The 24,562-nt window shown below is 42.1% G+C and overlaps 5 protein-coding genes across 5 annotated transcripts; 3 read left to right on the forward strand and 2 right to left on the reverse strand.

Moving 5' to 3' along the window:
* Positions 1–1,983: 1,983 nt before the first annotated feature.
* Positions 1,984–12,192, reverse strand: LOC124341738 (dynamin-binding protein-like). Its single transcript, XM_046794670.1, has 19 exons — positions 12,039–12,192; positions 7,824–7,947; positions 7,537–7,717; positions 7,316–7,437; positions 5,993–7,214; positions 5,334–5,427; positions 5,097–5,265; positions 4,854–5,033; positions 4,629–4,778; positions 4,381–4,551; positions 4,250–4,318; positions 3,924–4,160; positions 3,693–3,854; positions 3,446–3,628; positions 3,135–3,359; positions 2,886–3,075; positions 2,380–2,798; positions 2,202–2,310; positions 1,984–2,129 (listed from the first exon to the last, which is right to left on the reverse strand). Exons 2-19 carry the CDS (start codon positions 7,926–7,928, stop codon positions 2,047–2,049), a joined length of 4,071 nt encoding a protein of 1,356 aa, XP_046650626.1. The 5' UTR covers positions 7,929–7,947; positions 12,039–12,192; the 3' UTR covers positions 1,984–2,046.
* Positions 7,932–9,304, forward strand: LOC124342088. Its single transcript, XM_046795059.1, has 2 exons — positions 7,932–8,838; positions 8,899–9,304. The coding sequence occupies exons 1-2, from the start codon at positions 8,081–8,083 to the stop codon at positions 9,302–9,304; spliced, it is 1,164 nt and encodes a 387-aa protein (XP_046651015.1). The 5' UTR covers positions 7,932–8,080.
* On the reverse strand, positions 9,400–10,974 carry LOC124341742 (zinc transporter ZIP1-like). Its single transcript, XM_046794677.1, has one exon. The coding sequence runs from the start codon at positions 10,784–10,786 to the stop codon at positions 9,659–9,661; it is 1,128 nt and encodes a 375-aa protein (XP_046650633.1). The 5' UTR covers positions 10,787–10,974; the 3' UTR covers positions 9,400–9,658.
* A 158-nt stretch (positions 12,193–12,350) lies between the features above and the next one.
* Positions 12,351–15,774, forward strand: LOC124341741 (OTU domain-containing protein 5-B-like). The gene is made up of 7 exons (XM_046794676.1): positions 12,351–12,665; positions 12,957–13,117; positions 13,182–13,425; positions 13,488–13,643; positions 13,714–13,870; positions 13,937–14,617; positions 14,681–15,774. The coding sequence occupies exons 1-7, from the start codon at positions 12,534–12,536 to the stop codon at positions 14,914–14,916; spliced, it is 1,767 nt and encodes a 588-aa protein (XP_046650632.1). The 5' UTR covers positions 12,351–12,533; the 3' UTR covers positions 14,917–15,774.
* A 386-nt stretch (positions 15,775–16,160) lies between these two features.
* On the forward strand, positions 16,161–24,554 carry LOC124341739 (dual specificity tyrosine-phosphorylation-regulated kinase 2-like). The gene is made up of 3 exons (XM_046794672.1): positions 16,161–16,452; positions 16,879–18,773; positions 21,291–24,554. Exons 2-3 carry the CDS (start codon positions 17,343–17,345, stop codon positions 22,476–22,478), a joined length of 2,619 nt encoding a protein of 872 aa, XP_046650628.1. The 5' UTR covers positions 16,161–16,452; positions 16,879–17,342; the 3' UTR covers positions 22,479–24,554.
* The last annotated feature ends 8 nt before the right edge of the window (positions 24,555–24,562 follow it).

Below are 24,562 nucleotides of genomic sequence, written 5' to 3' on the forward strand. Positions count from 1 at the left end.
GCCTTTCCCCCCCAAAAAAATCATGAATGAAACCAGACAGGCTGTCTGGAATTTCCTTTGCGGGTAAAAACGAATAACCGCATTGCAATAGCCTTAGGCCTTAGGCCCTAGGCTCACCGTCAATATTTCGACAAGTGACAAGAAAAGGAAAAAGCTGTCCAAATCCTGCACCATGAAGCGGGAAAAATTCAAAGTTATCGTAATGTTGCTTTGAATCACGTTTCATGCAAGTCAATTTTGACCGAATGTCGTGACGTCAATGAAATCATTTCATTGGCGATTATTAATCATTTCCTATTTTTTTCCTATCCCATCATTTAATTAAAGAAGTAATGAAAAACGACCATTTGATTGTCAATAAAACGAGATTTCAATTTTTAGAGATGCCGAGATTTGAACTCGAGACCTTAGGGGTAGAAGAAAACCCCCGTATCCACTAGACTGGGACTAAGATACTGGGAAAAATTGTCTGATTCAATGGTCTCTCGTTTAGACTTCTATTGTCAGGCTGAAGGGCATTAGACTAAATATTGAAATTCTTGTTTTGTTTTTATTTTTTAAATAAAACTGTATAAATCAATCTGTGTTGGTCTAGTGGTTACGGTAGTTATCTCCGACCCCTAGGACTTTCTAAAGAGATATTCAAAGCTATGTTTGTGGATCTGTAAGTGTTGTATGTAGTAGCGTGTGAACTGTATACGTGTAGTGGCAGTGCCCAGGAGCAACTATGCTCACCAGGGGGAGTCGAACGCGGATACCCCAATTTTTTTTTTATTATTTTATAAAAAAAAACTTGGGCCTGAATGACGTCAAAATTTGGCCTGAAAGGCACGTAAAAAAAAGGTGGGCCTGAACGTCGCGGGCCTGAATGACTGGGCCTGAATGTCGTACACCCGTTTTTTTGGTTATCTTCAACACCAATGCAACCTGTCAGATGTAATGAGTTTTCTCTTATAATTATTGTAAAATAGAACATTCTACACTGATTCAACGTGAAAAATAACATTACATGTGATAGGAAAAAGGTCTCCACCACGATTTGGAAATATTTCAGGCTAGATGTTTTGTCCGTTTTTTTTTTATTTTCTCAACACCAATGCAAGCTGTCACATGTAATGAGTTTTCTCTTATAATTATTGTAAAATAGAGTATTCTACACTGATAACACGAAAAACACCATTACATGTGATAGGAAAGGTCTCCACACGACGATTTGGAAGTATTTCTTTAACACCAATGCAACCTGTCACATGTAATGAGTTTTCTCTTTTAATTATTGTAAAATAGAGTATTCTACACTGATTCAACATGAAAAATACCATTAGCCCTACATGTGATAGGAAAGTTCTCTACCACGATTTGGAAATATTTTAGGCTAGATGTTTGGGACGTTTTTTGGTATTTCTTCAACACCAATGCAACCTGTCACATGTAATGATGTAATGAATTTTTACGTCAGGTATTGGATGAAAAAAAAAATAAAGGTTACAATAGTTGGGCTAAAACCGAATCAAAAAGACACCGTAATTAAAATTTTTTTTTTCGTTTACATTAATAGGAGATTTCAAAACAAGCAGGTTAATTGGTTCTAAAGAGAAACTTGCTCTCGCAGCAGATCGGCGGATTTTCAATTTATTTATATCTTTAAAGGCACAACTGGCAGTTTTACACAAGAAAAAATCGTGCGAATTGGGAAACGAGATTCGAATACGCTCTATCAAAGTGATAGCAAATTGATGCAATTTTAAATTCGTTATTCTCTTCTCTCCCTTATCAAGACAGCAATTTAAGAACCCCGATTTCAACTTGATGATTAGTTGCTTCCAATTGGTTATTAGTGATTACTTATTAGAGGGATTAATGAAAAAGTTTTGTTTTAGTTTGGTTAAATATGTAATATGAATTGTTTTTTTTTTCTGCGTACGAAGAAGTAAATATACCGGTAAATTACACAGATAAATTTTTCAAAATAAAATTTTATACCAGTTATTTTGAAGTTTCATATAAAATGCGAAATGCAACATTTGAGTTTCATCAAATGAGGAACTACAACGTCTGTGGCCATTTTGTTAGATATGCAGCGGGTGCGTATCCTTGAGCTCCTGAATCGTTTTCTACCAACCACCATTCTGAGTTTTTTTAGAAAAAAAAGTATATTGCCATTTGACTGTTATCTAGGATAAATAAAAATATTATTTCACCTTCATTTCCACCTTCATCGTGCTTAGCAAGGACAGTGACGAGTTCATTTTCAAGCAAATCAATCTCTAAGATTGTGCTTTTTTGGAATGTAAATTCCACTTTATAAATCTGAAAAATACAATTTATCAGTAGCATTATTATGTGATAAAGCTATGTGCTATCAAAATGATTACGCACATTATTCTCCGTTGAGGATAACTTCTCTTTGCTTTCTCTTGATGGAATGATGTCTTCTATGATAGCGTAAATAGGACTCTCAGCCTTCTCATCAGGAGAGTAATACGCTGCGTTCATCTCTTTAGAATTGGATTCGTCAACTAATAAATCATCTATTTCGCAGTAACGATGGGGAGAATGTGCTTCTTCGTTTCCCAAAGCTTCTTCATACGAAGGAGGTAAATCATATACATTTTCTCCGTTTGTAGAACTTGGTTCTTCTTCTTCATCGAAATAGAGTTTTTCCAATGAGCCAGAATTACAAGAGGTAACACTCACAACACTCGATGCCACCGACGTAGTGGATTCGGGTCTTAAATGAGTCGATGCAGGTGGCGAAAAAAGATTTAGATGTTTAGCAGGTAAGAAACCTCGCACTTCTGACGTTGACGAAACATATAAAGGGATTAACTTATTAGTTAAATAAGAATTTATATATTTCCCTGTAATTATTAATATGATTTTACCTCCGGCATCAACAAACCAGCGGCCAGTATTGCCCATTGGATCTTCTCGTTTGACGACACTGACAATTAGACCGGAATTAGCTGACAAGTCCATTGGATCCCTAATTTCACAACGACCTGTCACCATGTACAATTGCTCGGGTTGATATTTTGAGCGAAGAATATTGACCGTTTCTCGACTTTGAACAACCTGATTCATGACAAATAAATACAAAAGATCGACTAAATATTAATGATTATGGAACCTACAATTCCTTCTCCGGGGCTATGATTTCCTAAAGCAGAAGAAAGCCTATTCCGTACTGGAACAGGATCATTGGGAGAAACAGATCCATCGGTTGACACAACATTGGTGGATGAACGGCGAAAGGATTTATTAATAAAAGTAATTCTAGATAAGCGATCCACGGCTTTGCCGTAGGCAAGTTGGAAATCCTCCTCTATTTCTCCTTGAAGACTGGCGATATCTGAAATCTAAATATAATATCGGTAAGAAATAATAATTTTTGAAGGAGTTAATTTTGGGGAAAACGACCAAATATTCTAATAGACTTCTATACCTCATTTAAATCTAATAAAGATTTAGTAATCCGTCCAACCAAAAGCTTCCTGGCATATAAAAACGACGAAACGCAGCGTCGGTATATATTATATCCGTGCTCTGTAATGATTGGAAGCTCCTCCATAAGTTGACTATTAAGAGCTAAATGGGTATTTCGAGCTAGGTTTTCTTCTTCCTCCAACTAAATTTCAAAACATCTATTAATAAGTCACATCACTTCATGCATAGATAAACAAAAAGCTCACGGTGCGTCTCATTGCTGGATCTCTATTTCTAGCCAACCGCTCGCTAGCGATGTTTGAATCGAGCAATTTGTCTCGTCTCTTAACAATTAGCCTTTCAGGACCCACGCAGGCGTCGCACAGAGCCGTTAAAGGGTTACGTACATGTTGTATGACGTAAGCGTCCTAAGATGATAAAACATTATTTACTTATATTATTCTAATGATGGCGTAAAAAAACACTTTTGCACTCACAAATGAGTTCCAGTGCTGTGTGTAAATTATACGCTGGGCTGTACGGAAGTTGTCGATCAGTGGGACTCTGTTTGCTTCACCGTAGAAAGAAGCAAAAGCTTCTGATATATTGAACTGTATTTGTGAAGTGCCCTTGAGTTGCTCACATACGGCAGTGATATCTCGCAAAGCCGCCTGGATGACACGAAACAGTTCTCCGAAACGAAGTTCTACTTCCTCGAAAGCTATGTCCTTCGTCTGTAAAGAAAAGAAGGGTACTTAACACTAAACAAACAATTATCTGGAAATGGGAGACGATAATTTAGAGGCATTTGAAGAAAACTGACCGTGGGAGCCATGCCAAGTGACGTTTTCAAGAGCATGCCGATTCGAGAAGATTTTTTTGCCACAGAGTGCTTTTCAATGAAACAACGTTATTATAATTCAGGAAAGCTAATTTTTTAATTCTACGGTTTACCATGTTAAAACGAGAGATTCTCGCACTGAGCTTTTCTTCCAATCCAGAATCACGATATTTGAGCACAATTTCTTTTTTGCGCTTGCTTTCGTTGATATGCGTGGCAACATTAGTCATCAGTCCCAAGGCTAATACCAAGTTGCTTTTATCGGGGTGATCATTCTCGGTATGCTGTGTAACAAAAACAAATACTATTCGTCATCTGTGATCAAATTTTTGTCGTAGATAACAGTAGAAAAATAGATCACCTTTATCAGTTCTCCCAATATCAAGGAATATTTCAGTATGCGTTGAACAGGTTTAATAATGACTGAACCCACATTGAAGCAAACTATTTCGTTTCGAAGAGTGGCGATCCCTTCATCCAACACTTTATGGACGCTGGGCAGAGTTTCGTACTGCAGTAAAAAAAAAGATTAAGAGGTAAGTTGTTGAGATAAGAAGTTGCGCAAAAAGCAAACAACAACAATTACTTTTTCCAAAAGAAACTGCGCGTTATCATGATTAATGCAATAAAGGCTATATACGCGACGAAATTCAGGTTCCGTCTGAATAAAACTCTTGCCGATTGATTGATTCGTTGAATTCGATTCTTCAGTGTTTACGTTACATCGGTTCAATTCATCGATGAAAGCTTCGGAAAGGGTTATCACCTTTAAAAAGTATAAGATCACGTATTTCTTTAAAAGCTTGGTTAAAATAAAATGAAAATATACTTCTAAAATATTTCCGAAAAGGGTTGCTACATCAACACCTTTCATCTCCAGGTACTGAGGATCGTTTAGCTTGAAAACTTCGCAGGTTAACTTTAAATCACGGCAATATTCGCGCTCCGTCACCAGTAATTCCGTTACAACTTTTTCCCGCTGTTCTCTGACTTTTTTTCTAATGAAATAGGGAGAAAATAAATAGTTGAAAATGGTCTATCAGACTGACTAATCACTGAAGCTTACCTCATCTCTAAATCACGTAGCTGTTCTTCCTCCATTTTGCGCTGCTTTGCTTTTTCGATTCTCTGTCGACGACCTTCCACGCGTTCATCACCACCTGCAAAAAAAAATTATTATCGATTAGTGTTTATCATCTAGAAAATTAACAGGTTCATACCATAACGATTTTTTATTGATAGATAATTGATAAGTATTTAATACCTGATTTTTTAAGAATCGCATTATTAGAGAGATGCAAACTTTCGAAGTCGTTTTTATCCAAGGACATATTTCAAAAATGTGATTTTTTTTTTAATTTGTAATATTAAAGAATTGCGCGACGTCACTCTGTTGTCGACAACCACCTCACTATCTTTCTATCCACGTTCTGTGCCAAGCGATACGGTCTGCTGCTTGGCTTTGGCTTACTTTTTATCACGCCCCTTATCGTCATAGATTCGGCATTTATTATCTTGTCTTCTCTGTCCACCATTTCTATTTCTCGCACAACAGTTGTTACCAGCTGAATTCACAATGTGGTTTTTACGTAAAAATAGAGCTTTCGCCTTACACTTCTTTTTACAACGGCTAACATAACAAAAAGAATTCGTAAAAATGTTCGAGCGTCCTTAATAAATCTAACTGTAAATAAATCGTCGATATAAAAAATTATAGCCACTTACTATCACACGGAATTTGAGGCGCGGGTCTGAGTGGTTGCGGGCCTGAGTGAAAGTGACTTCCGATGGAATCCGACGAATCCTGACGGCTGAGGCCCAGATTCGGCGAATCGGCGGGTGGCGGTGGAGCTGGTCTTGTGTAGCTCTTTCGTCGCGAGGCGCCACTATCGCTCATTCCTGATGAGATGCTTCCACACGCTTCGCTGTTGGCATAATTATCCATCCCTATAATTGGTTCATTTCCAACAACCTCGAGTTCCAAATTTTCTATGGTCGGTTGTAACGATGGAGCATGATGATGTATCGTTTGGCTAAGAGATTCAGTTTCCTGTCGTCGAGGCGGAATGGGAGGCAGTTTTCGCTCGGGTTGGGTTGAGTATTCAATTTGCAGCTTATTCAGCGTTTGGGACCACGACGCTGGTCTTTGTTTCTCACAGGCCTGGCTAGATGAAGTCGATCCTAATAGGTTCAGATTTCGAGCGATTAAACTGTCTAAGCTCGTGTGCGCACTGCCAGCGGAGGCCCCCCAGGTTGCTGTAGAGTGATTGCTTTCTCGGTTGTTTGTTTCGTTGGAGGAAATGTTAAGCGTTGAATAATTATCACCATTTACTAGAGGATCGAAATCAAATAACAAGTTATTCGATTTCTTAGCTGTATCTAATAGCAAGTTATTAGATTTATTATAATCTAGCAAAAAATTATTTGATTTGTCGAATTGCTCGTGTGTTGTTGGGCCATCGCAGTCAACGACGATGTCAACAAACAAGGTAGGAAAGATTCCTTTACGACCATTGGCTTCGCCTTCCATCCATTCAGCGTTGACATGTCGAAATAAAAAGACAGTCTGACCAACTGAAAAACTGAGTTCGTCGGACTGCTGACCCCGGAAGTCATAACTGGCGATGCCGTAAGGTCTTCTATTTAAGTGGTCATCGACTTTTTGAATCGGGTAGGATGTGGTGGCGGGTATAATGACGACAGGTTTAGCTGAGATTTCTTGGGAAAAAGAAGTTCTTGGTGAATCTTCTGTTATGAACGAAATAAAACCGGAAGGAAAAATTCCAGTCTTTCCTTGAGATTCTCCTCGGAGCCAACCATCCTCTGCCTCACCAGTAACGATGACTTCATCTCCTTTTTTCAGATCCAATTCTTCAGGCAATTGGGCAACTAAATGTTGCAAGACTCTAGCCCTTCTTCTGACCAACGGCGTGCTATTTAATATACTCTGAAATACACAGTAAACATTTCTAAAATTAATACACGACCTTGGTGAAAGGACTTGCTATATGTGCTATAGGTGAACTAAAAGAAGGATGGAACGAATACCTGGGCAGGACGCAGATCTACTTGCCAAGCTAAGGAAGTGGGAAATATACCTTCTCGGCCGTCAGTACTGCGACCGAACCACCAATTCGTGTCAACACGATTAAGGCCGACTAGAATTTCACCTAGATCACGAACGCAACATTAAGCTCAAGCAACTACAAAATTTTTCCGTGAATTTAATTACAGGAAAATTGCATAAACGGTCTGGAAACTAAGAATACCTCGTGAGAAAGAGAGATCACCGGGTTGCTGTTGGTTAAAATTCGCCAACGCTGCAAAATAAGGCTGATCAGGCAAGGGTGGAGGCAGGTCTGTGATAGCACTGACATTGTTCTGTGGAAAACGACCCGTTTCACTGCCCAGTTGACCATAATACCAATAGCGATCCTCGGTCTGCTTAACCTAGAAGTGATTAAAAAACAAGAAGAAATGTTTAAATTAAAAATGCAATAGTCAATTTGAATACAAAGCTAGATTGAATTGAAAGAAAACTAAAAGATTTTGTTACCAAGACCAAATCGCCTTTAGTCAGACTCAACTCTCCATCCAGCTGCGCGTGGAATGTGTAGATAACGCGTCCGATGAATGGCAAACGGACGGCATTGTTCGCCATGGACTAGCCCCAACGGGATCTAGTGATTGAAAATTTTCATCAGAAATGTTATTTATCAAAATAAAATATCCGGACGAAAAACATCACAAACAAACGTTGTCAAGACTATACGGAGGAAGCGAATGTGTTGAATCGATAGGACCGAAAGTAAAATGGCGGAGGAAGAGGCGAGTGGGAAACGGGAGCAAACCAAACTTCCCCATTTACCCGATTATTTAGTAAATTTCGTGGATTTCAAACGCGAAATGGTAAGATTAGACTACACAGCCGATCAATTACGAAGAGCCTGCCAAGAAGTAGAAGAGAGGCGAACAAAAATGAGAGAAGGGCTGAGGCGTGAATCTGATGAAGTAGCTGCCCGGGCTCATTCATGTCATCAACGTCAACTTCGTGATGACCAGGAAACTCTCGAATTACAGAAAAAAGGTAGGCTCGTAGCTGAACGTAGAAGAATTTTGGAAGCTGAGTTACAAACAAGCCGAATGCTCTACCAAGAATTGATTCGAAAACGAGCGAAGTTGAAGCATTGGCTCGATGGTCTAGAAGAGCATCGATCCTTCCTCAGTGAAATCATATCTCACAAGGTTTCACCACGAACACCCAGAAGCGCTCGACAGTCCACGTCTACGTCCAGAGACGAGGATGATAAGATTGTTGAAGTAATGCAAAATCCTTTTTTGATTCGCTGTCGCTTGGCTCACAAGGAACGCAATGTTATCGCCCAATCGCGAATGGTTTTCCAAGCATGCCAACTGATGGATTGTTGTTGCGACTCCGCCAACGAACAGAGTGAAAGCTATGTCAGCGAAGACAATTTGGAAAAAATAACGCCAACAAACACGTTGAATTGTGTCAGTGGAGGTGGAATGCAGTCCGGTTTAAATGACCAAATATTTGCCACTATTCACCGGTATTACTTATTTTCAAATTTACGTTAGTTCTATAACATTCTGTCAAATCTTCCTTTTAGCATGTACAAGCAATTCATTTCGCCGAAAAGCAGCAGTTGTGATGCGTTAAGCAATTTGGCCGCTCTCGAACGCTATGCTTACTACGTCTTGCAGATGGTCGATGCTTGCGATCCTCTCATGCTCAAGAAAATCATAGCAAAAGTAGTGATTGACAAAAAGAAGACTATGGAACTCGAGAAAATAAAGCGAGATACAGCCCATCGGGAGGAGCGTGAACGTAAAGCGCAAGCTAATGCCACATCCGCCCCGGCCCAATTCAAAAGAATCACAGTCGTCAACCGCAACAGACTGCGGGGGGCCGTTCACTTTCCGAAACTCGGTAAAAAACCCAGCACTGAATCCCAAGAGGAAGTCGACATGGCTCCAATCGACGAACTTCTCTATCTTTTCCGAATGCAGTTGTGAGCGGTTTCCTCTTTGCAAGACTAGAATTCGTATACAGATTTTGTTTTTAAATGTTTGTGAATGTAGCTGTGTGCTTTCATCAAAACAGTTGCATCTTTTCGATTAAGTTTCTTTTTATTTCCGCCTTCCTCGTACTTTTCTTGATTGCACTTATTTTTAGATCTTATAACTCACAAGGCGACTAGTGTTCAAGAAACAAAAGCAAACAGCATGAACAAATTTCAAGATTATCAAATTCAAAATTGGAGAACGCGTGGACAATAGTATCATGCCAGAGTCAACGAGGAGTAAAAGAAAAACAGAGAGAATATGTAAACGAATGAAGATCATCACGAAAGAACGAATTTTGCGGATTTAATGGTGCGATCCCATTGTAATGGTCACAAGCGCCATTGCTATAAATCCAAGGAAATGGAATGCAACTTTAACCATTCTGTCTTTCGAACTAGCAAGTTCGGCCGGAATAAGTTCGAGGAATGTGACGTGAATGAATATCCCAGCTGCAAGAGATTGAAATATTGCAGAAGCGACAGATCCACCAGTACCGGGAGCTTGTTGGACGACCAGTCCAAGACAAATCCCCAAAGGGACAGCCAGTGAGAAGATGAGAATATATTTGACTCCTTGTTGGAGAGTCAATTGCTGTCTTGCCATTGTGATACCAACTGAAAAGGCGATGAGGGCTTCATGAAACACGATCGCGAAAAACAGGTGAAAGATTTTCATTTGATCTGTCTGCAAGCCCAAGGCCATTCCTTCAAATAATGAGTGAATGCTAATAGCCATGTACAGCAAAGTTAGGCGTAGGGTTCCCCCAGATTTGTTCTTGAGTAATCTTTCTACTTGATGGTGGCTGCAGCCTTGGGCTGGTTCCAATTGAAGAACTTTTTTAGGACTAGGTGCTTCATCGCTATCTTCTTCCTTAAAGGTGACCATCGGAACATTTTGATAAATCCTGGGGATGTTGATTTCCTTTAGAATCGAAGGACTCTCTGGTGAGACTGCTTCTAATGCTTTTTTGCCAAGCAGTTCTTCTGAAGCACTTTCATCTCTGACTGTGTTATAATAATTCAGTTTACTTGATCTATCAGTTTCGTCAAAAGCCATTGGGACTTCCCAGTCTCCTTTGGTCTTGTTCTTTGAATTTTGGCATTGAAGAATGAGCTGTTCGACTGACATGATAAGGAAAAATCCTAAAATGCATGTGAATTCAGCAACAGGAAAATCAGTTGTTATATTAAGGTCTGCAAGCACTTTCCTCGTCTTGTCTTGTGCATAAGGAAGTAGTCCTAGAAAGCACATTGCGATGAAGACTCCACCAGCCATGGAATTACAGAAAGAAATTATTCTTTCTGTACCACAACTAAAGTTGCAGTCCTTGGTTGATTTCTTGGCTACAATGCAGACTGGAATCAAAGCACAAATTGCCATAACAATGTACACAATCAAAGCAGTGACAACCAGCAGTACTTGGCTATCCATGTTGACTGCCACTATGCTTGGATGTGTCTGATGGACTGATGCAACTGTTTACTCTTTTAGAATTTTTCGTTTAGTAATTTTCAGCGTTCGCACAGGCCAGATGCCACTGACTCTACTCACTGTCCCTTCGCGTTATTATAAAACTCAAAACTACTTGAGACAAGGGCACTTACTGCGCCTTGAGCGAAATATTAGGGATGGCGATATTTAGACCGCGATATAGATATATCTGAAAAACCGTAGAAATCTATATCGATTGTTTCGATTCAGATATATCTAAATATCTGTATAACGCCATCTAGCGCTCAGAAAACATACTATAACGTTTAAAAATTGCGATAAAATTCTTCGACGAATAATTGCCAGGCGGCAATAACAGAATAATCAGGTTACGTCACTCATTTGTTGTGATTCATACGTCAGTGATTGCAATGGGGAGAAGAAAATCGAGTGACGTTTGGGAGTTTTTTTACCGAATACGAAGTTGATGATAGAAAAGTTTGGGAATGCGTTTTGTGCAAAGATGTGGGAGACAATAAGGGAAATACTTCTAATCTCTGAAGTCATCTTAAGAAAAAAACGGGTAAAGATGGTAAAAATGATTCTGATGATATGAATTTAGACTTCCGAGTCTAATGAATGGCCAGTCGTCTCATGTAGGAATCGAACCCTTCTATCCCGCACATTAATCGAATGCTATGCCACTGTGCCATGAGTACCTATTCAGCTAAACGAAGGGCAAGTAGAAATCCGTAGGAATCGTACCAAATTTACTAAATCAGACAAAAAGATGTCTCTCATTTCCGACCTTACGATTATTCATTTTCGCATTATTAGTTATAAAATATACATCTTAGTTATTAAATGTATTTCCTCTATGAAATTCTATTTTATCAGAGTATCGAACCCGGATGTCCCGCACTCAAGCTGAATACTATGCTTACACGCCATGAACTCGATTCAATTGTAAAGAAGTACGAGAACAGATCGCGCCAATTTTCATTTTTACCGATACTGAGCAGCGATATATCTGAAAATATAGATATAAGATATCGATACATCTGAAATCTGAAATTGACGATATATCGCCATCCCTACGAAATATTAACTCGAGCTCGGTCAACACCCTCTGTCGGTCGATTTGTATTTATTTTTGTTGTGCTTTATATATTCTGCTCTTGTTTTCTTACTTCATGCTAGAAGGAACCTACGACAGGTTCTACAATCATGCTACAATAATTAATTCACCTACCTTAAAGGTTTATACAGGGTGAATTTATTCCTTCCTGGCAGAAGTTATGCAATATTTCACAAAAAAGTATGAATTCCAGACACTCGATCTAAACGAAGTCAATGTCACAATACTGGCAGAGCAGACAGAATGTGTCGTATACAATTAAGCAACCTTGGTTGCCTTCTTCGAGCAAAAATTCCCCAATTATAAAATATATATTAGCTAGCTTGCTAAAAAATATTTTTCAACACAATTTTGCAAACATCAGGAATTTTGTTTTTTATTCATAGCATCACTCCGAAAATTCATTCCATTGAAAATTTGAAACATTTTGAAACTCTATGTTTTCGCTTATTCATCGACATGGCAACCTCTAAATAATTTAGACAGAAAAATAGACACGGCCATCTTTCAGTGGAAAATTTGTCTTTTTCGTTGAATAGATAAAAGAAATCGTCGAAGAGTACATTTCAAGGGCGTTTCGGTAAAGAGAGTGATCTTTGCACAAGCATCATGACAATTCTTCCGAAAAAGAAGTCATCTCAATCACGGTCGGAATCCGAAAGTAATACTGATGGATCTCCCCTACAACATCTCTCAGTTGGGAGCAATAATCACCTTTCACACATTGGACCAGTACCACAGGTAAAAAAATATATTTTTTTTTTAAATATACCCCAGTTAAACAGCATTTGGAAGAAAATATGGCTGGAAGTTTCAGTGCATGTTCTAATTGACATCTGAAACAACCACACAAAATGGCCGGTCCAGCTACAACCACTACTTATGTACAAGAAGCAAATGGTGCTTTGTTCATTACACCCTTGCATTTAGGCAGTGCTCAATGAATAAAAGCAAATAACTATTATTAGCAAAGATGACAAAAAGTCAGCATTGTTGATTCTTATTAAAATGTATTTTACATAAATTTTACAGGTAGCAGAAACTTGCAATGTGTCTAGGCTGTCTGGAAGAACATCATCAAGCCATCCCCATAGCCACGGACACAGCAGCCAGTCATCATCTCGCTATGAAGATTATGACCTGGAGAGTGGTCCTAGTCAAACAAAAAGAAGAATGAGAGTCAGTCCCCATAGGTATTTAATCTCAGTCTTTATTTTGTTGCATTGAAATTTGACAGGTATATTCTTTTTTATTTAGAGCTGTCCGCCCCAAGCACAGAGATAGGAATTCATCAACCTCTGCCATACCTAGTACTAGTTCAGCCATGCACAGTGTTGCCTCTTCATCCAGCTCAGGAAGTTCTCCCACCCCAAGCCATACAGTACCAGATCCTTCTTCCCATGAAGATGAATCAGGAAGTGGATATAACAGTGGAGATGAATATGGACCTGCCAGATCTTCATCTTCTAATGTCCCCATTTCTGAAGAAGAATGGGAACAGGTATGTTTCCTAAGACAGAAGTGTTATTCATAGAACTCCATCAATGCCAATATGATTATTAGAAGGAAAGATGGTTTGAGAAAAAGATGCGGAAACGAGGTTTTATTATTAAGCGCATGGGTGAAGACGGAGCCTGCTTGTTTCGTGCCGTTTCCGATCAAATCTACGGTGATCAAGAAATGCACTCAATGGTTCGCAAACATTGTATGGACTATATTGTAAGTAATTGTCCTGTTGTATTTTTATGAAGGTGAAACATTACGTCTATATTTATATTTGTCATAAAAGGACGCAAATGGAGACTACTTTTCACAGTATATGACTGAAGACTTTGCCGCCTATGTGAGTAGAAAAAGATTGGAAAATGTACATGGCAATCACATTGAGATGCAGGCTATGAGCGAAATGTACAACAGACATATTGAAGTATTTTGCTACAGCGTCGGTAAGCCCTTATCATTTCGATAAAATTCGCTAAATAGAAGCCTTACTTAAATTTAACCCATTACAGAGCCGATCAATATTTTCCATGGTAAACATCAGACAGATGACGAACCTATTCGATTGTCTTATCATCGTGGAGTGCACTACAACAGTTTGGTTGATCCGTACAAAGCCACTGTGGGAGTAGGACTGGGATTGCCAGGATTTGTCCCTGGTCAAGCAGACAAGAAATTAATGGGCGATGCCATGCGACAAAGTGAAGAGACCTTAATTGAAAAAGCCATGTTAGAAGATAAAGTTAAAGCCACAGATTGGGAGGCAACAAATGAAGCTATTGAAGAGCAAGTTGCCCGTGAAAGTTACCTCGACTGGCTTAGAGAAAACGAGCGACGCAGTCGACAGCAGCAACGGTCCGGTCATTCGGCAACCACTTCCTCGAATGCCTGCGAGCTCCGTTCCCCAAGAACAACAGCAACGACGTCCTCTTCAGCTCGTAATTCGCCCAAACCATCTTTTGTTGAACACCAGCGGAAGTCTCCAAATGCTTCACCGAGAGCGTCCACTTCACGCAGCGCCACAACCTCTAGTAGTCGTGAAGGTGCATCAACTAGCCCGATCGCGTCACCGGCCGCTGGTACTTCAAGTTCAAACCCAGTGAACACCAGTAAACCCGATTGGGGATTGGGGCCAGGCTTTGAATTGGCTGAAACGGCTTCATTCCTGGGACAGTTGCCTCCTGACATGTTTGGTAACTGACGTTTATATCAACAGATATTTTCAGTTTAATTTTATGCTTTAAAATTGGCTAAAGGTTTAGCAGATTGGGAGGATGCTGGACTTTTGGCTCAAGTGCTGGCTGCATCGCAACAAGAGTATCTGGACAAGTTGAAAAAGAGCAGGGAAGCCATCGACCCTCACGACGACGAGACGATGGATAACCCCAAACAGCAGCAAGAGGAGCAGCCGGTTGAACAGAGCAGTCGCGACAGTATGACGACAGATCCAACCAACGACCTGACCAGTGCGAACGGGACTAACAATAGTTAACCCAGACTCCTCAGTTGTTTTGTCTACGTGTTAGCTTTCCTTTTTTTTTCCCGTCAGTGGCAGTGAGCTCAAGAGGCGTGTATCAGGGGAGGAGTCAGAAGAAAGTCCTTTTCCATGCAAAATTGTTAATCTTTGATTCTCGGTCTAAATTTAGACTCACAATGACGTCTGACTGACACAATTGGATTGAACTTGCCTGTACCCCCGTCTCCTCCACTGCCGATTCTCGCAAACTGGCTGCCAAATCATGTAAAAAAGATGTCAGCCGCGTTCAAAGTCCAGTGAAGCGAGAAAGGGAGAAATCACTTTATTAAAAAAAAAAAAAAATGAGGATTGTAATAATTCGTTACACAGCTTTTCTGTCAAAATAGCCGCGGATGCTCCTCTTGCCCTCCTGGTGCCTTTGAATATCTTTCGTCGTGGTTTTCTCCATTTCGTTTTGCGGATGCTGGAACTAACTAACGTCTCCCCGTACCTTGGCAGCAGCTGATGTGATGGCCATAACTCGCACTCTTTTTTCTCGTTTGTCACGTTCTTTTGTTTTTGTTTTCGTTTAGCTTTTTCTACTAGTTGTAGGATAGAAACACGTCAAGCTATTCCGTCTGTTGAAAGCTAAATCATATGTTTTCTTGTATCACTGACCTCTTGTGCTTTTCGTGTGTATTTGTTTTAAATCCCTCTCTTCCCTATTCTGCACTTGACACTCTTGGTTGATGTCAGAAAAGGTCAATGGCTTTCTTCTCTTTATCTCTCGCCCGTATATTGCAGATATAAATCTATTTGATGATGACGAAAAATTTAAGAAAATGAGAGACAAAAAAATAAGCTTTATGCAAATAAATTAAGAAAACCAACAGACTGCCGGTATTGTAATCAAGGCGAGAATGTGCGTACATTTGTGAATTAGAAGAGAGAAACTCAATGCAGTAAACTATTTGATGAATATGTGGAGCAGCGCGCTTGCGGAAAATAACGTGGCCCGATTTTCTTTTTTTCATAAAGGCAGCCATGCTCATGGTCAGCGCAACGAGAAAAGAATTCTATAAATTTTTTGGGCCAGAGAGGGCAGGAAATTCAGCCCGCTTTTGGCTAGAAAATGCGGTTGCAATGGAATATAGGGGAAACTGTATAGACTGCGTTCAGCTCGCTTCTGATTGGTGACTTGCTCGTTGACGTCACAGATCGGCCATATTGAAAAAAGCCAACACCAGGGGGCCACGAAGGCGCAGTGGCGCCCTCCACGGTCAGACAAGAGAATTTCCAGTCTTTTATGTGTGGCCTGCAGAGTGTGGTGTGTCTGTGATTTCGGCGTTTGGGTCCGGTCGACGACACTTCTCCCACCCTGAAAACAAAAAAAAAACTGTAGAGTGTGTGTGTGTGTGAGTGTGTGGTGGGGCCAAAGAAGGAATTTCTCGTGCAGCACTGAAAAAAGTCCGACATTTTGAGTTTCCTAACGCCTTGGTTCTTAGTCTCTTCAGTTTTAACCTCGTCGACCAAAAGGACCCAAAATTAGTTATTTGTGTGTCGACTCTGAAGGTAAAGAAACGCCACACAGAATTTTGTGTGTAGGATGCTTCGTTTGGGAAAAATCTACGGGCTGTATGGGTTCTCTTTGTGTGTGTCTGTGTTTGGAGGGTGGAATGGATTCCCAACTAGTCAGGGCCATGGTGAGGGGGTGGGGAGGGGGGGGGAACGAAATAATATGGGGGAGGGGTGGAGGGGACCAGACACAAAAAATACCCCCTCTAGAAAAAAGGGAGATGGGAAGGGGGATAGAAAAACATGGCGGGTGAAATTCTAGATATATATTATTTTTAAAGAAAGGCTAGGCCCTTCTGTACCCTACGGGGTTTTCTATGCTGTTTGTGGTCTCGAGATGGTCAATTGTTTCAAGTGTGGACGCCCAGGTTTATTTTTTTTTTTAGATTTTCATGCTGATCATCTGCCTTTGTCTTTTTTTAGGAACCTTTTCTTGTCAAGGATATCCACACTAGCCCAAGAAATCGCCGATGGGATCGGTTCAACAGAAGACGCCACATCAAAAGTCAATGAGACAGTGTATGCTGCTGTCCTCAACCTTTGTTACAGCAGCTCGAGCTCTGGATGTGGTCAAAGCCACCTCATTCATCGAACCACACCACTACTAAGCACACTAGGAGAATGTCTGCGTGATCAACCAAGAAAGAAAGTGGAGCCATGATTAGGCGTCTGTGATAGAGCCTTTTTCTCCCCACAGAAGGCTCGAAGTTTGTGTTCCTCTTTGTGTGCATGTCCGACAACAACCCAGAATCATCCACCTTCCTCTCTTGCCTGTGCCCATCACACAGAAGCTAGAAGCAACGGAATCAGCCAGGCTAAAGTGAGTCCTAGCTGTTGTTGTGTGTGGGGGAAAAGGGTGGGTGTTGTGTGCGTGGGTTAGTTTGGCGATGTCGCTGGGCTATTTCATGAACACGCGCTGGGGCGGACTGGCGGCAGCCGTAGCGGCACAGCAAGCAACCAACGACGAACTCAACGCTCTCAATCCATCGGCCATCCCGCATCACTATACGGAGGAAAACAGCAATCCGTTCGCCTTCACATTGCCCTACGGCGCTCCGTTATCGATTGCCGGCGCTTATCCTCAGCACCACAACAGTGGTGGTGGTGCCCCGACAGGCAATAACGGTGTTCCTACCTATCTCCATCAGCAGCAACAACAACACCACCATCACCATCCGCACAACTCATTTGCGCCTTCCGTAGAACTCGGAGCCGCCTTGAGTCTCGCGGGTGGACCGTTGGACCCTCTCCGTCTGACCTCTCCTTCTATGCCGCACCTCTGCGGCCTGGACGAAAGGACGATTGGACATTTTAAATCTCTCTATCCACCTCCACCGTCTCTGAGTGGTGTAGGCCAAATCGACGACTCTTCGTCGATGCTGTGGCAACCGCATCAACAGTCTCTACCCGTCGCCGTGCCTCCTCATCCTCATCACTCTCTACCTCTGCCCACTTCCTCGTCCAATACTCACCCGTCGTTGAATTCGTTAGGTAACAACGGACAGCAGCAACATCTGAACGCTCATCCACAACAAGGAGTCGCTCTCTTGCCCATTTTAACTCCGCACGTTCAATCATCCGAAATGCCGAGTGACAGTCCACCTTCCCAACAACAGCAGAGCTCTTCTTCTGGCAGTAAGAGCAACGGAACGGGTAATGGAGTGGTGACAAAACCCAAAGCTAAGCCACGACAGCCGGAGGAGGTGCTCAAGTACTTTAGCAACGTGCTGACGCCCTACGAATGCCAGGAGATCCTCAACTACCCTCACGTCTACTTCATCGGTGCCATGGCTAAAAAGCGGCCCATAATGTCAACGCACAATTCGGGCTATGACGACGAGCAAGATTCATATATTCACGTTGTTCATGACCACGTGGCCTACCGCTACGAGGTGCTCAAAGTCATTGGCAAAGGCAGTTTCGGCCAGGTGGTGAAAGCCTACGACCACAAGAACCACGTCTACGTGGCGCTGAAGATGGTTCGTAATCAACCCCGTTTCCATCGACAAGCACAGGAGGAGATCAAGATTTTGGAACATTTAAAAAAACAAGACAAGGATAACAAGATGAATGTTATTCATTTGCACGATTGTTTCGTTTTTCGCAATCATGTCTGTATCACCTTTGAACTGCTCTCTATCAACCTTTACGAGTTGATTAAGAAGAACAAGTTTCAGGGCTTCAGCCTGCAGCTGGTCCGCAAGTTTGCCCATTCGCTCCTTCAGTGTTTAGAGGCTCTCGCCCGCAACCGCATCATCCATTGTGATATGAAACCCGAAAATGTCCTATTAAAGCAGCAGGGCCGCAGTGGAATCAAAGTGAGTACATCTTTTAAATATTCTATTATTCATCCGCGATCGCGTACAGTTGTAGGTTTTTAAGAATATGTGATGGTCGGCCGGATGAACTGGACGGCATCGGTTCCCTGTACACGGAATAGAAACGGGACTCTTGGGAAAGAAACCGAAACGTTCTCACTAGGGACTCGAAAGCCGAAAAAAAATATAGCGGGATGATGAAAATTTTCGATTAACTGTGTTCCGGGTTCGATGGAAAACCGCGCTCGCGTTATTTTTTATTGTGCGAGGAGGAGGGCTTCATTTCTTGTTAGTGACTTTATTTGATCCGCATTGTTAGAGAGCAATAGACTCCCGAAGCACATTTCCGTTGACCGAATGTTGTTTACAGGTCTACAATATAAATATATTCGTCGTCGTAGTTGTCCTAATTTAAGGGACTTTTATGGCACATGAGTTCATTATCTCGGAGAGAGGTTTCCTTGTGACATGGCCAATCGATTTTCTCTCTGGGGTTGTCCGGTCTCTGCGCAGCACGCGCAACTTGACCGATGCTGCGTTTCCCAATCAATGTGCAAGATGTTTCCCCTTTTTTGGAAACGGCCAACTACTATATATTCAGCGTGTGAAAAAAAAATTGGAAGAAAAAATACAATTGTTGGTACCGAGTCTTTTGTTGAGAAAAGGGGGATTTTTGGAAGAAAGGGGGTGGTAGAGTGATGGTGGGATTTAAATCATAAATATTCCTTTTTTCTTTCTTCTAAGGATGAATCCGTCGCTATATCTTGTTCCCAGGAAACACTCTGACCTGCAGTGACCCCGGAGGGGCTGCCGAACTGGTTTCGAGTGGCTTTAGCTTTTTTTCTTTCTTTTGAGTTTTTACACTACCTCCAACACATTCGGTTAGCCACCTGGTGGGGTTTTTCTACCCTCGTCTAGTCTCTTTGTTGGGTTTCTTTTGAGCCCAGCCAGCTGTGTTGAGAGAAAGCCGAGGAGGAGGAGAAAAAAATGGACACCAACAGGTGCGGAGGAAGAACGGGCTTAAGCAAGACAAAACTTGAAGAAACTGACGACGAGTTGCTGTGCCGTCTAAGTATTTGTAGGATGATGATGAAGAAAGAGAAATCATGTTGTCGGTTGCCAGCTTTCACGTTTCTCTTTAGATGGAAGCGTTTCTTGGCCGACAACAGCGTGACAACGAACGAGGTTGTAAAAATCAGACGTGGCTGCTGAACTGTAGATAGGCTCTCTGCCGATGCTCAGTTCATTATGATTTTCCTTCCTAATTGGAAAGTGAACTGCGCTCAAGGGTCGTAACAGCGCAAGCCTGGGAAACGGCGTCACAGTTCAAGGGCGGTCATTGTGGCGCCGATTGGGGAACGCTCCGAGCAGCAGCAGCAGCAAGTCTTCCACAAGTCGCACACTCTTTTTGCCCATTTCGACAGTACTTGGGTATATCATATTTGTTGGGCGAGTTGTACACCGGATCAGCAAGAATTGTATATTTTTTTAGTGTTTGGTTGGTCGATCTTTGTGAAGGGCATAGAATTTTAAAGAATATAGTGGCCATGAAGTTCTTCGCCCCTGCAAGTCTCGCACCCCTCCAGAAAACCTCGAGACTTTCACTATACACAACGTTGCCAAGCAAAGAAGGAGCCGCCCCCCTCCAACCTTGGAATTATTATTCTTCCTTCTTTTACTTCTTATTCCCCTTTTTTCTTCTGTTCGTTTTCCCCTTCTCTTTCGGGGGTTCTGCCTGGACAATCGACTGCCCAGGCAGATTCCCAACTTCCTCCACCTTCTCGATGACCTAGATTGGAATGGTCGTCGATAAAAACCGACGACGATCTTGTTAGTCCGTTGCTGAATGAGGTCGAAAGCGTCATCCAGCCACACGAAAGACATTAAGGTGCTTCCGATTCGTGTGAATGAGTTTTTTGGTAAAAGAGAAGTAGAACGGGGCCACTGCCAAGGAGGTGAAAAGAAGTGAAGGGTAATATCGCCATCTTGTTGTCAGGTGTGTTGTGTATAGTATAGCCCCGGATGAAGGCAAGGAGCTTCCGCCTTAGTCAAGTTCCCGATTTGGAACTCTTCATTTCCTGCGAGGTTTTTTGCTTTTTAATCAACAACGTCTGCTCGGTTTAAACGAAACAAAAAAAAAGGACTTGTTTTGGTCTGCTACTTTTCTGACGCATCTGCGCGTCTATTTAGGGGGTTTAGAAGTCTCACGCAGTAGCTGCTGGCCTCTTTTACGAGCCACTTGAAAAACAGATCCAGCGATTTCATCCAAAAGATTCAAATGTGTAAATCATCCTCTCGATGAGTCTGTAGTTTCTGTTTACCTCCTTGAAACCTTGGTTCTTTATGTATCTCGATGAGAAGAACTGGTTCTTTTGTCACTTGGCAACCTCGTTGCTAATCGATTCAGCTACCGATTGTAATGTAATCTTGGTAATTATAACGAGCACGGTATAGCAGTAGCTCCTTGTTTCTCTCATATTTACGCTTCTATTCGTCTGTATTTCCTTGTGTCTGTAGGTTATCGATTTTGGCTCGAGCTGCTACGAGAACCATCGGGTCTACACGTACATCCAGTCGCGCTTCTACCGAGCGCCCGAAGTCATTCTGGGCCTGCGCTACGGCCTACCCATCGACATGTGGTCGCTGGGATGCATCCTGGCTGAGCTCCATCTCGGATACCCTCTTCTTCCCGGCGAGGACGAATCGGACCAACTGGCCTGCATGATTGAATTATTGGGCATGCCGCCACCGAGGCTCATCGAACAATCGAAACGAGCCAAAATGTTCTTTAGCTCTAAGGGATACCCCCGATATTGCATGGCCACGACCAGGCCGGACGGCACAATTGAGCTTCAAGGCGGTTCGTCTAGACGGGGCAAACCGCGTGGACCACCCGGTTACCGGAGTTTGGCCACCGCCCTTAAAGCGAAAGGCCAGGGATACAAGGCTACCACGGCCAACAGTGCAGCCAACGTGGTCACCAATGGCATCAGTGCTGCAGAATGGTCCGAAGACGAAACCCTCTTTGTTGACTTCATCTCCCGATGCCTTGACTGGGATCCAGAGACCAGGATGACTCCCGATGAGGCCTTGCGGCATGGCTGGCTGCGACGTCGGTTGCCACGTACGCCAGCCAAATCTACGGCCGTTGAGAGCCCCGCTAGACAGGCACCTTGGCGGACGTCGAGTACCGGTAGCGTGGGTAGCGGGACCAATAGTCTTGGTGGAGGTCCTGGTGGCGGTAATGGCGGTTGTATCAGCGACCGTTCCAGTGGCGGAACCGGTGACTTGATGGTCCTCGGTGATACGACTTCATCAAATGGGACGACAGTCATGGTTCAGCAGTCGACATCCTCTGTTGGTACATCAACCTCTGCAGCTGGAAGTAGTCAGCAGCAACAACAGCAGCAGCAACAACAACAACAACAGAACGGAGGAGGAGCTTGGCCACCGGTGACGACTCGGGTCTTCATGCGAACCCGAAGAGCTGCCATGAACGAAGCACTGGCTTTGACTGGCCAAGGAACGTCTTCAGCGACTGCTTCTGGCGGCATGTCGGTTGCGACCAAATTACCCCACAGTGGCAGTACCGGCTCTCTAGCTTCGACATTGACGGGTCCAGCAGCAGCGGCTGGGCAAAGAAGATACTCTACCCGGTTACCCGTCATTGATCACTCGTGCTACCCTAACGGCGTTTCTTCCTAATGAAACTGAGAGTTTTTAACCCCCAGCTCTCACAACCAATCTCTTCTCTCTCTCCTCTTCGTTTTTCTCTTTTATCTGACATGTATTTTACCCCGGCATTCTCATTTCACGCGACACGGATGAAAACTCGTCGTGAGAATCCATCGACAGCATATGCGCTCTCCCCCGTACGCTTTTACTTTGTGTCTCGTCAACTGCCTCTCTACCCCCTCGTGTCTATTTCGAGGAGCAGCAAACGATAAAAGTCATCAGCCGTTGTCGACTTATGTACCCTGTTTTGAAATGGTTTTTCTTTTTTTGGAAAGCAAAACACTCACGGGTAAAGAAGACTGTAGAAATCTCTCTATTTCGCTAGTGCACGCTATTCTTCTTGAGAGTAAAGAAGAACGATGATAAAGAAGAAAAAACGGACTATCTCTATCTCCTTATCAAATTCTGATCTCTGCGGATCGTTGACGAATTGTCTTGCTTCTTACTTCAACTCCCGAACGAGGCAGGGAACGTCACACATGGGGTGGGCTAAAGGATAGTAGAAGAAGAAGAAAACGAAGCTCTCTTCCATACCCATTCGCTCATTCGTGATGATCTCTCGCTCGCGTTATCTGCAAAGTTATCGCTATGGAAGTTTAGGTTCCTCCGGGTGGTAAAAAAAGACACATAATCATAAAGGGGAGATTGGGTGTGTTGCTCATTCGTTGATTTCTGGACTAGTTTTCACGTTTTTACTATTGTTTGTTTGTTAGTTTTCTTTTTTCTTTTGGCCTTTTTTTTTTTTTTTTTTACCTTTTTTTATTTATTTTCATTTTTTTTTTTGTATGTGTTGTGTTGGGTCGAAGTTTTCACTTTGGACGTCGCCGTATGGAAACGCCAAAAATTGGAAATAAGAATAACAAATGTATTTTAAAAAGACAAAAAAAAATAAGACAAATAATTTTGTGACATTTTGGGCGATGAATTTTGACCATAGCCAAACAGAAGTGCAGCGGCGACGAAAAATCTGTAGTCTCCCACAGCATTGTTTCAGATTTTTTTTCCTGGAATTAAAAAGAAAAAGAAAAAAAAAAAGACATGCATCCCTCTTTCCCTTTTTTAACAAAATATGATTGGTCGATGAGAGCAACAGTCCCATTGTAATTTGCCCATTTTTTTTATTTTGTTTCTGAAGAAAAAACTCGTTTCGATTGGCGACCTACGTTATGACACAACAGGAACAAGTGTAGCATTGTTTAGATTGTCCATTATAGTTTTGTTGGCAAAAATGATTCCTCTGCGAACGTTCTCTCTCTTTATTCTGTGTGACGTGAGAACAAATTGTATTATTGCATACTATTTGTTTCTGATCCACTCACAGAAATCCCATCTCTCAGTAAATTGTAGATGGCACCTTGAAGAAAAAATGTTCTCTCTTTCAATACCTAGCGTCATTGCATCCTCGTCGATTAAAACCATTGTCTCTTTTGGGGTCATGATGTTGCCATGGCAAAATGTTGTTTCCCCGAGCACGAAGAAGACGCCGATCATTCGGAGTCCGCGGAAGGATCTTAAATTCCCGGAGGGGAATCACACACGCTATTCTCCCCAGCAGAAAGCATCTGTCTCTGTCTCTCCAAACTTGTTCCGTAGTCCTCGTTGTCATGACCAAAATGCATCGTAGTAAGCTTTTATTGCGTTGTTCTCTTCTCACTCTCGCTAGAGATCCGAAAATCATCTTGCCCCGACCGTCGACTCTCTGTCTCCCCTCTCTCTCAATTTCTTTCTCTCTCTTTCTCTGTGTATCCGTTTTTTTTTTATTGACGCTCTGTCGTGTGTATGTTGTGTGTGCGTGTGTATGCGTGAAAGTGCCGAGTATTGCTACTGCTATTGCTGCTCTAATGCTGTGTATTTGGCCTTGTATTTTGGACGATAATAATGAAGTGAATGATTTTGATTGTGTCACATGTGTCTTGTGTGCTTTAATCAAATTTTTCCCTTATGTCTCCCTCTCTACGATTCTCTTTTGTGTTCCTCCTCGTATGTTAGTAATGAACGTGATTTTAAGTCGACAAGACAGCGAAAAGAAAAAACTCGTATGAATCACCTGCTTT

The sequence above is a fragment of the Daphnia pulicaria genome, chromosome 6, assembly GCF_021234035.1.
Source record: "Daphnia pulicaria isolate SC F1-1A chromosome 6, SC_F0-13Bv2, whole genome shotgun sequence".
NCBI lineage: Eukaryota > Metazoa > Arthropoda > Branchiopoda > Diplostraca > Daphniidae > Daphnia > Daphnia pulicaria.